Here is a 17,216-nt window from a genome sequence, read left to right as displayed (position 1 = left end):
GGACTACAGCTTTGATTAAGAACACTGTGTCTCAACAAGGACACAACTGACTTTTAGGGAACAATTTCTCAGTATGAGGGATTGTCTTATGCACTGAAAAAATGCTTAGCTTCCCTGGTCCCCACTTACCAAATGCCCGTCATTCCAATGACATTTTAACAACCAAAATGTTTCCAAATACTTCCTAAGGGAAGCACCTATGGTTGAGAACCACTAATGGGTTATAAGGTAACCATCAAAGATTACTGATTGAGTGCAACTTCTTAACTGAATGGTACTTCACATGATACCTGAAACATTATACCTTCTAGTTGTTTATGTAATAGATTAATAACAATAATCAATAATTGTTTATAAAACAATATAAATTTATTTTATCAACTTCTATTTTACTTATATAGACTAGTAAAATCTTGTGTCTCTTAATGGTTTAAGTAAAGGAGTTCTGAGAAGTACAACAGTATGAGCAGGTTATCCTCATATTTCAAATGTATTAAACTGCGCGGTTTAGTAGTTTCCCAAATCACCATACATATTTCAACATTTACATAGTATTTATTAGAGAATAATAATGAGAGTTAAAGAAATTATGGAAAATTAAATGATAAGAGATTTTAATTAAAATAGTTGGGTTAAGGAAAGAGCCAAATTATTAGAGTGAAAAATTGGAGCCCTAATTATTTTCATTTCTCTAACTATATAATACAAATACTAATGTCAATCAGTTTTACTTGTATTATAAAAGGAAAATGATGTGCTTAAAATATGTATTTAAATAATTATTCTTTTAAAATACAGTCTATGAATGGTTTCCCCAGAATTTTGGAAAGATGATGTAAGCCTCATAGAAAGCTTAGGGCACAATGTCCAGTTGAAGTCCATGAGATCATGGCGGCTGCAGAGTTACCAAGACAGCAGTTTCCTTCCCCTCCAGGGTTTCAGCCTTTCCACCTCTCAGCCTGGCCCATAGTCATCTCCACTACCATTTGGGGTTATGAGTAACAGTTTGGACAATATTCGCTGAAGGAGGGCACAATTCACTCAAGGTCATTGGGCTACAGTATAACTTAGCTCATAAAAAGCAAACTCCTTTAATTGGTATACAGTAAATAAAAGGACACAAGTGTTTTGTTTCTGCTTTTGAATTTGGACAAATTTCCTTCAAATGTATAATTTAGGGGCAACAAATTCTCAATTATTTTTCAATGAAAAGTATTTAGCCATTGTAAAGATGGAAAGAAATCACAAGAAATATCAGATTATTTCATTTAGTCAGAGTACACAGAACCTGATGCCGATAATTCTATATAAGTCAATAGCAGGTAGGAAATGGACACCTGTTTCTAGAACAAAGAAGATGGCTGTATTGAAATTCATGGATATTATCACAAAATAAACATTAATAAAAGAACAACTATGTAATTCATATTTTCAAATGTGAGTTTAGAGTAAGGAAGAATGAAGCATGTTTCAACTCATCTGATTCCTAAGCATTGTAAAACATTCTAGCTAAGTGGAATGTTTCACAAAATAAAATTTCTCAGTAGGTTATGTGTATTGTGGATACATAAATCAGCTGAAATTTAGCCTAAATATCCTAGATGTGATCCATTCTAAAACAAGAGCAATCAAATTAAGTTAGAACTTTATTTTACATCATATGTTAAAATAGATTTTTGATGAATTAAAGTTAAATGTGAAATATAAGCCTAATTTTTTAAACTTGAGGAATATTAGTAATTACTGAATTAATCCTTGGATGAAGACTCAAGAGCAGAAAATACCAAAAGAAAATATAAACATATCTAGCCCCATTAAAAACTTAAGAACTTAAAACACATACATATATCACACATATGCACTCACACATGTTTATTCACACAGATAGAAACCCTTACATTAACTACAAAACTAACTATATAAGAAATATATTTGTAGGGCTTCCCTGGTGGCGCAGTGGTTGAGAGTCCGCCTGCTGATACAGGGGACGTGGGTTCGTGCCCCGGTCTGGGAAGATCCCACATGCCGCGGAGCGGCTGGGCCCGTGAGCCATGGCTGCTGAGCCTGTGCGTCCGCAGCCTGTGCTCCACAACGAGAGAGGCCACAACAGTGAGAGGCCCACATACCGCAAAAAAAAAAAAAAAAAAAAGAAATATATTTGTAAACGTAACAGATCAGTGATGTACACCCAAATGACACATACATGTATCATCAGGAGAAATGGGCAGTGAGTGTGAAGAGTTATACAAGAAATATGTATCACTAAAAATCACATTCAGATCCCTCAATCTACAAATAACAAGCAATTAAAAGATATAGTGGAAGAAAATATCTCTATTTAAATACTATGCAGCTTTTTAAAAAGAATGAGGGAAATATCTATTTACTGATATGGAAAGATCTCTAGGGTACATTGTTATAAAGACAGAACATAGGACTAAATTTTGTGTAAAAATAGGGAGAGACAATAATGTATATTGTCTTCTAAATGCATAATGAATTTCTGAAAAGATGCACATAGAGCTCATAAAAGCGGTTTACTGTGTGTATGTGTCGGTAGATAAGGAATGGGATCAGAGTGTGTGGGCAAGGCAGGAGAAAGCTTTTTGCAAGGTACCTTTATGTGTTAAACAATGAGTGTGCATTGCTTATTCTAAACAAATAAAAACTAAAACAGTTTTAAGTCCAGTCTAATATATAATCACAGAATGCAAGTTAAGGTAATAAAGTACACTTCCTTACCTATCAAATAGGCAATTATTTTCTGAAATAATATCCTCATTGTTGGCTAAAGCAATCTCAGAATTGCCAGGGGAAAAACTGATACATTTCCAGAAAGTAAATTGGTAACAGTTTGAGAGTCTTAAGTATTTTATTTCCTTCAACCAAGAAATTGTTCTTTTCACATTCAATTCTAAGGAAAATTATCATAATACAATTTTTAAAAATTAATTCATGGTCATCTAAGTTTGGACACAAAGAAGAAATGGTCAAACGGTGACAGACCAATGAGTAAAAAACCACAATAAGAATAACTCCATACCTTTCTTTTCAGGTTTTCCTTTTTCTTTGTCTTTTTCTTTCTCTTTGTGTGTAACTGGAAAGAAATACACAATATTTTTCATTTAAATAAAAAGAATAAAAGATAAGATGATTGAATGGCAGTGTTTGATGTCAAAAACTTATCTACTGCCTTTGGAAATCTTTCTTTAACTAGCATGAGGTTTTACACAGGTTTAAATGTTAAAATAATTATAGATATTTTAAATTTCTATTTTTATTTCATAACCAAGGACAAACTCATACCAAAACCAGGTCTGATTGCAAAGACTACCCCTCAACTTTTCCAAATCTTTAACTTCAATTTAATGAATTGGAAAAGTTTTAAAATGTATTATGCTATCTGCCAAAGAAGCCCAGCTCAATACTGGAGGAACACCAAAACTGTGAAGACAAAAATACAGAAAGAATCTTCTGAACCTGAGGCAAAGAACACTCAATCTAGATAGTATATGTTTATCTTCTACAGGAGATTTCCATGCAAGTAGGTTTTGAAAATATACTGGAATGAAACTGGAATGACACCAAACCCTTTCAAAGAAAACAAAATTTAATTCAATATGAGCTATGATTCAATTAATTAATATAGTAGGGCTCAAATTTAAGTTATAATCTTCCCCCATAATTCAGTCATAGCTCTTATTAATGGTACCTCCAATTATCCAAACTAGAAACTTGGGACTCATCCAGGATTCATCTTTTATTTTTCATTTTTGTCCACTTGCCAAGCTTTTGCAATCCTACCTATTAAATATTCCTTTTACCCATCTTCTTCTATCCAATATTACACTCCCTACTTATCATTTATTTACATGAAAATATAGAAAGAGCACCAGCTATGTGCTAAAGACTTCGCTAGGCAAGACAGACTTCATCCCTATCATTATGATGTCAACAAGCTAATGGACGATGGATACTAAACAAATAATCCCACAGGTAGTTAATTGCAGTTAGAATAACTGCTGTGAAGAAAATATTCAGGGTAGCATATCAATGTATAAAATGAGACCCAATCTAGTCTGTGTGCTTGGGGAAGGTCTGCTGGTAGAAATGATATTTAAGGATGTGAAAGATGAGAAGAAATTAACCTAGTAGGGGAGTAGGAAGGAGAAAGGGGAAAGAGACCATTTCAAAAGTGGGACTATGATGTCCTTCTTGGGCATATTATTATTATAAATATTATTACACTAATATCCTGAATAGTGTCTTGAACACTTATATTTTGAGTTTTCTGAGTTTCAGAGTAGCCTTTCTAACATGAAAATCTGATCATACCATTGATCTTATACAAGTGTTAGTATCTCCCTCATTGCTTAGCATGGTAATCTGTCACATGGTAGGTGCTATATCAAATATAAAAATATTTCATTGTTTCAGTGATCTGACATTTGCTTATCAATCCAATCTTACCTACCAGGAATTTCCCCTTGAACTTTACATTCCAGTTATAACAAAATGTTTGGGAATCCATAAACATGCCACATGCCCTCCTAATGCCTTTGCATCTCTGCTTGTGCCTTCACTTAGATTTCCCACACCCACATTTCCTCTGTTCCATGTACCCTTTCAGTCCTGGCTCAAATGTCTCTTCCTCTGCAGAGGGTTGGTTGATATCTACTTATTCCATATGCCAACTGCACCATGTGCATAATTCTATCTTATCCATTAAGTAATAATACAGCAATTGTTCATAAATCTGACTCCCAAGAAGGTGAACTCTCTTTAGGGGCTATGCCATATTGTTTTATTTTTGTATCCTGGCTCATCACATGGTGTCTGACTCACAGTGGACTCTTAATAGATATTCTTGAACAAGGGAAATTCTAAAATATTATAAGAAGAGCTATTTTCATCTTCTAGTACAATTCTATTTACTGATGATTTGTATGGATATAATACGCACTGCTTGCTTCCAATCATTTAAATATTTTACAATTTGTTAAAACTTCTTTAAACCCAGTGAGAAACAGAAGAGAAAAAAAAAATCGTAGATCATCTAGACATTATTTTTCCTTTCCGCATTCAATGGTTCTTCTGGGTTTTCTAAGTTTCTAAGTTCAATATAAAAATCTCACAAAATAGGAGCAGGACATCAGCACTCACACATGGCCACAGATAGCTTACTTCGGTTCCTTTGGATCACTATTAATTAAGCTGAAAAGCAAAAGAAAATCTTGGCAAAAACAAAGCCTCTTTTAAAGTTTCTCTAGGGGAAAGGAAGTTTGCATGAGATAAGCTGTGCTTTCGAAACGCTGATTGGCAAGACCCCCAGGAGAAAACCTAATCTGTGTTTCTGCCTCTGTGAAGGACCAGACCTCAGCCACCTCCAACAGCTGGTTGTCCATTCCACTAAAGGATTTTCCGATTGACGCGTGCATGGGTATAAATGGGAGAATTAATACAAAATCAAAAGAGCAAGGGGTCTGAATTCAGGCTCAAATTAGCATATTAATGCCTTATTCCTGTTACCCTGGGGAAAAATCCAGTTCCTCGCAGTCGAAGTTTTGATTTACAGACACAGTGCTGTATGCTGGAATTTCATTATCCTCCTCAGAAATGGTACCATAATACTGCTTAGTGGAGCAGCTGGAACCACATGCTCTAGGGAGCTGTTCAACATGGCAGGGAGCCACTGAAGCTTCTTGGATGGAAACTTCAAACTTTGGCAAGACTGAGCTCAAACACTAAGCTTTGAAATTGCTTTTATCAAAATAGTGCCACCATCAATAACTGCCTTAATAATCCCTCTAAAACAAAAATAATTTGCTGCAACAATTACATTTGCTCATGCATCTCTTTGCTTAGAACTCACAGAAGTTTTCATATGAAAGAAGAAAAAAGTACCTTCCTCGTCACCAGCTCTGTTTGGTAAGTTACATCTTAGCTAGGATCGTTTTAGCTCAGGACAAAATAAGCTTGTTGCACCTGCTAGAGCTTACTTTGTTTGTCATCCTTATTTACAAAAAACAAAATTCCCTTCGGCATGCTGATAATTAAAAACAAATGGAGTACACAAGTTGGAATGGCCCTGATGTTTGCCATCTGAGTTGGCATGGCCCTGCTGTTCCTGCACTTGCCCAGACTCTGACCTTTCCCTGGCCAGAACACTCAGCTCAGCTCAACTCTGAAGCACGTCTCTCACCCTCCCCATATGTTCTCTCTCCAGTACTCTGCCAGCTGTGCTCTGTGCTTTCACAGCTCTTGGCCCTGGCAACCCCCCAGGCGGGCTCTGTGTCCTTTTCTGAAGTGTATCAGAGCTCAGAGTGCGCCTGACCCTGGGTTCCTAATGGGCAAAACACGCTCAAGGGGCCAAGCAGCAGGCATTAGGGGCCAGGTTGTCAGAATCCTTTGCAGATCTCTCTGCTCTGAGTTCAAAACTCAAAAGTGTTGGCATCAAAAGTTTTAAAGTACTGATTTGTATAGGCTACTCTATTCTTCAATTGATGGTTAGCAAGAAAATTTAATTTAGTCAAACTTGTATTTGACTTCAGAGCTATTGGACTGGACTAAGCTTGAGTGTCTGAAGCAAAAGGAATTGGATAGATAAGCATGTAACAACTACACCTTTGCATTAGAAAACACTTTGGGGAGCACAGCTACCTGTAATAGATTTTGCTGATTTTTCCTTTAATTAATTTCTCTATTTCTCAGATTTCTGGCACTGCTGTTGAGAGAGGTATTAGCCCTGAAGTGGTCTATAAATTTTAAATAGGTCAACATTTTAAACAGTTTCATAAAATTCATATACACACGTTTCAATTCATCATTTTTTATGAAAGAGCAAGATACATATTCATTTTAAACCATTTAAAATAATTATCCTTTAGCCACCACTAAACAAAAATGCCAGATGTATTCTTGGTTAGTGTATATCTCTGTGTTTCTTTTTTCTTTTTTTGTCGAATTTCCATTCTGTGCTAAGACAAAATGATCTACACACTTTATATGATAATGATGAACTCAGTAGAAAAGCATTCTTGAGTAAAGAAAATTCTCAAAGATTGTATTATTCATTCTTCTTAAAGGAAGAATTTATCATTTTTACTTTAATATAAGTACACAATTTTAGAGCTGATAGGAACCTAAGAGATCTATTAGCCTGAAGTTCTTTGTCCATTGATAAGAAAATACAGCCGCATAAGTGTCCATGGCAGAGTAGAAGAAGAATTCAGTTATTATGTTGCTAAACTAGTACTCTCCCCACAAGATTATGCTGCCTTGTCCATCCCACATCCTGGGCAGACTTGTTCTTATGAGCCGAAGTGTACTGACTAGATTCTCCAAGCATATTATCTACAATCTATCCTACAATAATGCACACACTTCTTTTTCATAATAAAATTACATTTGTTTATGTATTAAAGTGAAGATTAGGCAAATTACCTAAAGTTACAAAGCTCATCTGATACATATGCTTTCAATCACAAAATAGATTTTTTTAATTCTAAAGGATTAGTTTTACTTTCAAGTCTGATTTAATTGTATGGGTAATTGCCCCTTCACCTGGGGCTCCATGGCCATAGAACCATAATGATTTCCTCATAAGCAAACAATCGCTATGCAGAAGGAGATACATAGCTTTGCATAGGGCCTTCCGTTTTCATTTTACAGGTTTATCATTCACAGCAGCCAAAGAAGAAAATAAAATATATTTTGTACTTTAAGGAGAAAATTAAGCACAGCTGAGAGAAGGCAAAAGTAAATTTATACAACACAGGCTAACTAAATTAACCTGTGGGCTCTGAGAGCATTTTCACAAAGGGCTCCAGGATATTTAGATACATTTTAACGTCCTGCCCTCTTTGGCTTTTGAGCCTCATCTTCAGCCCTACGCCTTTGCCAGCCTATGATTCCGGTCCTATAATTGTCTCTCAGAAAGGATCCTAAACCAGTCAATCAGGATGAGTGTTCTCTATTAACCCTTTTGAAAAATGTTCCCCTGACTTTGTGCATGTGATACTGTTATGGGTTTAATTACGTTAGTGAGAAAAGATATGCCGATGTCCTAACCTCCTGTACCTCAGAATGTGATCTTATTTGGAAATAGGGTCTTTACAAGAGGTAATCACGTTAAAATCAGGTCAGTAGGGTGGCTCCTAATCCAATATGACTGGTGTCCTTATGAAAAGGGGAAATTTGGACACAGAGACAAATATGCACAGCAAGAAGGGACAGAGATGCAGGGAGAGCACCATTTGAAGGGAAAGGCAGAGACTGGAGTGATTCATCTACAAGCCAGGGAATGCCAGCAAACGCCCCTGAAGCTGGGAAAAGCCTGCACATTCTCCCTCACAGCCCTCTGAAGGAACTAACCCTGCTAAAACCTTGACTTTGGACTTCGAGCCTCTCTAACTGTGAGACAATACATTTCTGTTATTTTAAGCCTCCCAGTTTTTGGTACTTTGTTACAACAGCCCTAGGAAACGAACACTAACACTAGTCACTGGGCTTCTCTTGTGCTCCTTTAACCAAGTTCCCACCTGGTTCCTTGAGGACTGACCCCTGACCTAGCCATCTGAGTTGGCATCTTAGTTCCCAGTATGGTGTTTGGAACAAAGTAAGTGCAATAAATAAATTAACGTGTATTATTGCCTAACAGCTATAGCAAGTTTTTCTATTTACACCATCTGTCTGCCAGGACACTCCCCCGTTCCCACCAACTGGCCCACTCAGATGTTAACTACATGCCATTCATCAGCACACACTCTGCTGTGTAAATTTCCTCACTGTGCCTGAGGGGTCAGCTCTTCAGCGAAACACCTGATAACCTAGGTGGATGTAGCAGACACCTATTGCTCTGAATGCCTAAAAGGCCCTACTTTTGGCTAGGAGCCATCCTAGAGAGACAAAATTCTCTCATCTAGTTATATGTTTATCACCAGGTTCTAGTCTTTTCTGGTTTACTCTGTTCTATGAGTATACTGACATGTTTAATAGTTAAATAGAAGCCTAAACGGTGTCCGAAGCCAACAATAAAATTTGCAATTGAAAAAGAAACAAGACAACATGCAATAAAAGAGTAACCACATGGAGGGAAAAAGCAGAGGAAAGTAAAAAAATAAATTACTATTTTTCTCTGGAGAACTGAGTTTTGCTTGTATCTTTCTTTTTTTGCACTTTCCAAATTGTCCAAATTAATCTGTGTTACTTTAACCTATACTATTATACATTTATTGTGGGTGTTTATGATTACATGTTACAGATAGTTTTTGTTTTAATATGGAGCTCACTGCCAAATTCTTCAATTGCCTCTGACCAAATAAATTTGACGTTACAATGGCCCAATTAAAGCCACATAATTGTATACACTTGAAAATAAACACAGATTGTCAAAGGAAGAGTTCTCCATAGAAATCAAGTAAATATTAACAAAATAGAGAAAATGAATGCTTAATTCATTCATTCATTAATTATTTCAACATGCATTGAATGTGTTTCATCTGTTTGGCACTTTGCTAGATATTAGAATGATTTTTAATTTAATATAAGGACACAAATTCAGAGCTGATAGAAAGCTGAGAGACCACCGAGCCTGAATCTCTTTGTTCACGAATAAGGAAACACACAATTGTAAATGTCAACATCAACCTAGAACATATAAAAAGACAAACACAGTTCCTGCCCTCAGTGAGCTAGATCAATATACTCACAATTAAAATTTGGTGTCAAAATGCTTTAAAGGCTGAAAGCAAGGATGTAACTGTAGCAAGGAGGGAGTACCTGAATGCCCACAGAGTGAGGGACAGCAAAGGAGGCCTACTGAAGGAACAGATGTTCCATCTGAGAATCAAAGAAATGAGCAGAAGCCTGCCAAGTGGCCGATGGTCAGAGAGAATAGGTATATAAAAGCACAGAGTTATGAGACAGCAGCAGTGCTGGCTTAGGAATTGCCCAGAAGTTCAGCCTGCCTATGGCATGGGAGGTGTTGGTGGGATGTGGAGTGAGGTGGTGAGGGGAGCAGGGGGAGAGCTGGGAATGCAGGGGGTGGATGAGCTTGCAGAGTAGGGAAGGTAAGTGGCAAAGTGGACAAAGCTGACCACTGGCTATCTATCAGTGATCATATGATGAGGGCCTTTTATGTCATGACAGTGTGGCTTTTATCTCTAAAGCACTGTGATGACAACAAATGGATTTAAGCCCGTGAGCGTGATTAGCATGGCTTTCAGGGGTTAATGCAGGGAAATCAGTTAAGAAGTAACTGTCATAACCTAATTGGGAGATGACTGTAGAGGGGATAGTAATGGGAGAGGAGAGGTGAGAATAGACTAAATTATAATTAAAAGAGAGGATGACAAAGGGCCATGCAGGATTGGACTTTGGTATTGAAAGAGACCAACAAGTCTATGGCAGGGATTGAAACTCAAATGCCTTCAGAGATAAAGCAGATAAATAAATGTCTACTCCAGTAGTGATGAGAGTGGAGGAGATTGGTGCAGGTCCCACCTAAAGACATCCAGGTATAAGTTATGTTAACATACTTGTTGGTCAAAGAGAACCTCTGTGGGATATACTTGAACTCCAGGCTAGGTGCTTAATTGAGAATATTAATGAGATGGCTACTCATCTGAAGAGGTTGACTTGAATTCTAGCCTTACCTCCCAAACATTAATGGAACCAGGATGGAGTCTGCACATGAATATATATATATATTTTTAAACCTATCCAGATGATTCTAAAGTCCAGTCAGGATTGAGTACCACTACTGGCCAAAATGACTCCTGGCTTTTTAGCTTGAATAACTTGGATGAATCGTGATGTTAATTTTCAGGACAAAGAATATGGAAGGATGAAGACATTTTGTGTGATAGAAGTTAATATATCAGCTTCTGCATAATAGATCTCTTTATACTCTGATATTTGCTGGCTTCTCTATAATCATTTCGGGTTACTATTACCTTGGATATAATGTATCTTTTCTTATAAGAGTTCAAAATGCTTTGATAACAACTTAAATTCCTAACTATCCATCATATATAACCATAACTGACAGAATGTGGCATAGAGAAAACATGTGTTTATCTAGACATAGGAACAGCTATGAAACCACATTTATTTTCACTGAACTACTTGGGAATAGAAAGCAGGCATTATTCTATTCTACCTGTATGAGGAAACTAAGCAGTAAAATGAAATTTTTGTTCATATGCACACAAAAAATTGTGGAAAAAAGTATCTCTGAAGCCCATTTCACTGTTGAACAGCTGAAGCTCCATTTTCTCTTTCTTGAGAAACATTCACTTTCCCAAACTATATTTGATCTATTCAGGAAATATATTCAGGTACCAATCTCTAGCCCAGCCTTTGAGGAATTTATTTTAAACTTCAGCCAAATGCACTGTTTTAATTATGCAAGACTCACTAGTTTAAAAAACCCTCTCTACAGCCCACTGCTCAGTCTTTTAACAGCAGGATTCTAATAGAGCCAAGTCCAAAACGCAAATGGTACCATCTGCATCACAACATCCACTCCAGGAGCATTGCTATTAAATTAGTAGTACAGTCTGCAAGATAAAACAGCAGACTCCCCAATCATGTGGAACCAATTGAATTTCTGTTTAACCTCCAGCAGATAGAAACACATAACCAGTTCAGTGATGGCTAGCTTAGTCAATCCGTACCCAAGAGCTGTGTCCAATTTCCCTGACCAAAGGAATTAAGAACGAAAAAAAAGGGAAAAGGAACAGAAATAAGACATTAGTTCCCTGAGTACAAATATAAATAGGTTTCAGTTGAGTAAACTTCATTGTCCCTGGTTGTATAAGGATTGGCTGACCAATCAGGAACTAATTCAAATATTAGGATTAAAGACATAATATCTGCAGAATGATTTGAGCTCTTCACAAAAAGGAAGTTCATGAAGTATATTAAAAAAGAAAACATGGTATTTTAATGTAGATTCACATATTGGTATAATTTCAGGTTAATTAGAACTTCTATTATTTGAAACTATTACTGGCAACTTTGATGTTTGTGCAGGTAATTTTGTACTAGTCAGTTTTTGACATAATAAATATTAGACAACATTCAATTTTTATCCTAGGAAAATTCTTTCATTTTCAGCTCTATTACACAAATACAGTAATAATGAGATTTTAATTTTTGTCTTAACTCACCCAGTATCATGTGAGACTGACCATTGGGGAAACTTGGGCATATTTAGAAACATGTCCTATCGAATGTTTGTGCTTCCTGTGAGTTTTCTTTTTAAGTTTTATGACTACATGGGTCACTCTTAGAAAAGTGATGCTTGTAAGATGAGCAAGACATTGCTGGCCATTAGTAATATCCCTCTAATGCAAGATTTCAGTTACTAGATTTAGTTGAGTTGAAAAGGATATTAATCATAATGTTGTCACTGTCCATCTACCCCTTGAGGCTGAGTAAGCAAGCTCTGGGGCCACAGCAGTCTTCAGTGAGATAGTATAATGACTGCATTTCTATGACAAAGATTTTAAAGGTATAGCATGGCATAAAAAAATTCCAGTTAAAAAAAATTGAACTCTGATCTATTATATTAACTGATTAAAGAAGGAAAAATGTTTGCTAATAAGTCAAAAAATATGTTTGTGGTACTATCTCAGTAAGCAAAAGCCAACTGTATCAATAAATAACTGAAAGATTGTAACACATTTTGAAGTTATTTTGATTCCAGTAATTAAATATTATATATTTATACCTGCGGTTTACTTAGAAGTAAACTTACTTAAACACTATCAACAATTAAAGCAAAAGAGCACAAAATATGAAAACTTTCCATTTTCTCATGTAAATATACAAAATATATATCCTGAATAAGAATAAGAATAAACACAAAATTTAACACTTACCTTTAGTTTGTATTTTCCTTTCAGTTTTCTCCTGCTTCTCAGTCTTTTCTTTGTGTATTTCTAGGAAAAAATAGGATATACTTTTAAAAACTCTTTTTGAAAATGTGCAAAATATAAATCATAGCTGTGACCTAACCATTATAATTCCAGCATGAAGTCTAAATTATTTTAGCCAACAAATTTAAAGGTATCTAAAAGGAAAGAGTCATTGTAACATATTGCCACATAAATCCCTCATTTACTGAAACAAGGAAAAAATTGGAGTTACCTAAAATTTAGTTATTGAAAAAGCTTAAAAACTTAAATCAATAAATGTTGCCACTGTTTTCAGTGCTAAATCTGATCACAAATTATAATTATGTTCTATTTCAATTACTCTCAATGTATATTAAGACTCCTTAGTAAAAAATATCATTTAGATTTAGGAAGATTTAGTTTTTACATATTAAATTAAGAATTTGTGAAATGAACTGTAACAACTATCTAATAGGAAATATATCTCAGAAGTATTGACTCTAAGCTATGTTTATAATCAAAATTTGGCATTGCATTTAACCAATAATTACTGCATGAAGATATGACACATTTCATAGAATGTTAGTTGTTACATTTTTTCTAAATATCAGGTTTTAACAAATATATTCAATCTGCTGCCAGTTTCAGTAAACATACATTGCCAAGGCTTAGAAAATAAAGTTAATTCTGAAGTTGCAGTTAATTTGGATAGAAGTAAATTTGAGATTAGAGTTTACAAATATGATTACTACCTCTGAAAAGTGACTTAATCTTAAATACCATGGTTTTTCTTAGAAAAATGCTAATGAGTTTTACTTATTTATTTATCACAACTTTATTCCACAGATGGTCTGAGATGGTGCTAATTACTGTATATATTCTAAATTCTCCATTTGTAGATTTGAATTTGCATTTTTATAATTTTTCTAGAAGTCTAAAATCAAGACCAACTATAGGAAAATCCTAAATATCTTCAGAAAAGACAGTTACTGACTTTCATTCACCAGTTAAAGAGATAATCACCACTGTGAAGATTTCCTCCCCTCCTTTTCCCCATTAATCAGTCATACTATTTATAAGGCCACTCCTCTACCCTTATCTCATCCTTGACCTTGAAAATGGCAATAGAGATACAAAAGAGTTAAGATATTCAATTACATTTGTGAAAAAAAGGCTTCAAGGTACCAGGAAAGATATCCCAAGGGCTTAGAAACATCCAGCTTCCAGCTTCTCTCCTTCTCCTCATTATTATTAGTAGTAATCTCCTCCCTATGTCTCCAAATCCTACTCCAAAGCATGGTTCTTCATCTTAGCATTATTGACTTTTTAGATTGGGGAAATTGTTATTTGGAGGTGGAGTGGGGCTACTCTGTGCACTGTAGAGTATTTAGCAGCATCCCTACTTACTAGATGCTTCTAGCCCCCATCCCCATCCCCAGTCATGACTATAAAAAATGTCTTTAGATATTGTGAAATGACTCCTGTTGGGAACTTGTATCTTTAGAGCAACAGTCCAATCACTCTTTGTCACTGTCTAGACCTACATTTTCCAATGCAGTGTCCACTAGACATGTGTACATATTAAAGACATGATATGTGGTTAGTCCAAATTGAGATGTGCTATAAGTGTAAGTACATAATGAATTATGATGACTTAATATTAAAAAGAATGTAAAATACCTCATTAATAATTTTTATATTAATTACATATAGAACGATATTATTTTGGACATATTGAGTGTGATGGTTTTATTTATATGTCAACTTGGCTAGGCTACTATCCCAAATCATTCAAATGAACACTAATCTAGAAGTTGCTGTGAAGGTATTTTGCATATGTAATTAAAATGCCTAGTTCATTAGCTTTAAATAAGGTGGTTCTGGATCATCTGGGTGGGCTTGTCTGATTCCACTGGAAGGTCTCAAAAACAAGTTTGAGGTTTCCTGGGAGAGGGAAGAAATTCTTTGGGTGGATGACAGCGTTGGTCCATGCCCGTGGGCTCCAGCTCACCCATGATCTTCACTTCTTGACTGCCTGTCCTATGGGTTCTCATTGGCTCGGCCAGTCCCCACAACCACACAGGCCAATTCCTTGTAATAAATGTCTTAATATACCTGTATAATTTCCTACTTTTGCTTCTTTGATTAAGCCCTGACTGATATTTGGGGTTAAATAATACATGTTATTAAAATTAATTTTGTATTTTTCTTTTTACATTTTTTTAATGTGGCTACTCAAAAAATTTTAAATACTTATGTGGCTCACATTATACTAGTTTTAGACAGTACTTGTCTGGTCCTAGGGGTGGGCAAATGACCTTTTCAAGTCATCTACAGGGTTAAATTTTCTACAAGTTAATTTAAAAAAACCCTCAGAATTCTCCCCTGCCAATACCATTCTGCTTCCTCCCTCCTATTTAAACAAACAGAAGCTATGGAGAAGATTGTGGCCTTGTATAACTCAGCCTGATAAAGTAAGTAAAATGCCAAAGATTTAGAGTAGTCTTTGCATGTGCTAAGGGAATCATCCTTAAGAAATAATTTCTTACTCCTGTTAGGGATTAATTTGAATGTAGAAATGGGATGAAATTTTCTAAATTAAAAATTTATATGAAATGTTACATCTATTGTGATTGAAAAAGGCCTTAAATCTGTCATTGAGAATAATATTTTTCCTTTAGAGGGGTGTGTGTGTGTGTGTGTGTGTGTGTGTTTATATTCCACAGATATCCACTGGGTACTCAGAGGAATAAAAGAGAGATTCTAGAACTCATACAGGAAGATCAGACACAAGTTAGAATCTTCTGAAGGATTAGGTTCAAAAGGCCATTCTGCCTGGGTAATCCTGTCAGAGCCTCCTAGCCTAACTTAACTGGGTAAATACACTGTTTAGACAAGGTGGTGGTTTATGGAATTAGACAATCCATGTTGGTTCATGATGGGGTTTCCTGCAAGGTAGGTGAAAGCTTGCACATCAGAGAACAGAAAAAATAACAGTAGTAGAAGAAACCTGGGTTCCCCTTAGCCTTAGCTCTTGTGCACCCAGCAGCAGCCGACCAAAAGGGAATGAGCTCTAGATTATGACCAGAATTGTAATGAGCAGGGATCCATCCTGGAGGGGAAAAACATAAAGTGAAAGAAGACAAATCTCAAAAAGATTGGGATGCAGATCACCACTCAGGAAAAGGCAGGAGGGAAACATATTCCCTCCACTTTTCCCCAAATACACGAAAGGGAGGTAACCTTAAAGTGGGAGGTAAGTCCAGGAATGTTGGTTACACTTCATAATAAGTTTCACTTAAGCAAAAATAAAAATAGATGAAAGTAAAGGAGAATTAGACTTTAAAAAATGATGATAATTTTTATGTTCATTGGTGACATTGGCTTGTAATTTTCTTTTTTGTGGTATCTTTGTCTGGTTTTGGTATCAGGGTGATGATGGCCTCACATAATGAGTTTGGAAGTATTCCTTCCTCTGCAATTTTTTGGAATAGTTTCAACAGGGAAGGTGTTAACTCTTCTCAAAATGTTTGATAGAATTCGCCTGTGAAGCCATCTGGTCCTGGGCTTTTTTTTGTTGGGAGTTTTTAAATCACAGATTCAATTTCAGTACTTGTAATTGGTCTGTTCATATTTTCTATTTCTTCCTGGTTCAGTCTTGGGAGATTGCACCATTCTAAGAATTTGTCCATTTCTTCTAGGTTGTCCATTTTATTGGCATATAGTTGTTTATAGTAGTGTCTTATGGTCCTCTGTATTTCTGTGGTGTCGGTCGTAACTTCTCCTTTCTCATTTCTGATTTTACTGATTTGGGCCCTATCACTTTTTTTCTTGATGAGTTTGGCTAAAGGTTTATCAATTTTGTCTTTTCAAAGAACCAGTTTTTCTATTGTTTTCCTCGTCTCAATTTATTTCTGCTCTGATATTTATGATTTCTTTCCTACTACTAACTTTAGGTTTTGTTTGTTCTTCTTTCTCTAGTTGTTTCAGGTGTAAGGTTAGGTTGTTTATTAGAGATTTTTCTTGTGGGATTAACAATATACACACTACTATATATAAAATAGATAACCAACAAGGACCTACTACTGTATAGCATGGGGAACTATACTCAATAGTTTATAAAACCTGTAAGGAAAAAGAATCTGAAAAAGAACATGTGTATATATATATATACACATATACACATATACATATATATATATATATATATAAAACTGAATCACTGCTGTATACCTGAAACTAACACAACATTGTAAATCAATTATACTTCAATAAAAATAAATAAAAAATGATGACAATATATTTCAGAGTGTT

At 35.5% G+C, this 17,216-nt stretch overlaps 1 protein-coding gene across 16 annotated transcripts in view; it reads right to left on the bottom strand.

Annotated features, from left to right (window-relative positions):
* The window catches only part of TRDN (triadin), a 380,671-nt gene that overhangs the window by 266,864 nt on the left and 96,591 nt on the right, over nt 1-17,216 (bottom strand). For all 16 annotated transcript variants that reach the window (XM_049695258.1, XM_049695261.1, XM_049695255.1 and 13 more), the window contains exons 5-6: nt 12,888-12,947; nt 3,044-3,097 (exon numbers count right to left, since the gene is read on the bottom strand). In XM_049695258.1, coding sequence (XP_049551215.1) covers nt 3,044-3,097; nt 12,888-12,947 — 114 coding nt within the window. The remainder of the gene's footprint in view (nt 1-3,043; nt 3,098-12,887; nt 12,948-17,216) is intronic.

Source organism: Orcinus orca, chromosome 12 (assembly GCF_937001465.1).
Source record: "Orcinus orca chromosome 12, mOrcOrc1.1, whole genome shotgun sequence".
In the NCBI taxonomy this organism is placed as follows: domain Eukaryota; kingdom Metazoa; phylum Chordata; class Mammalia; order Artiodactyla; family Delphinidae; genus Orcinus; species Orcinus orca.
The sequence above is the reverse complement of the archived record's forward strand: the minus strand, read 5'-3'. Positions and strand labels throughout refer to the sequence as shown.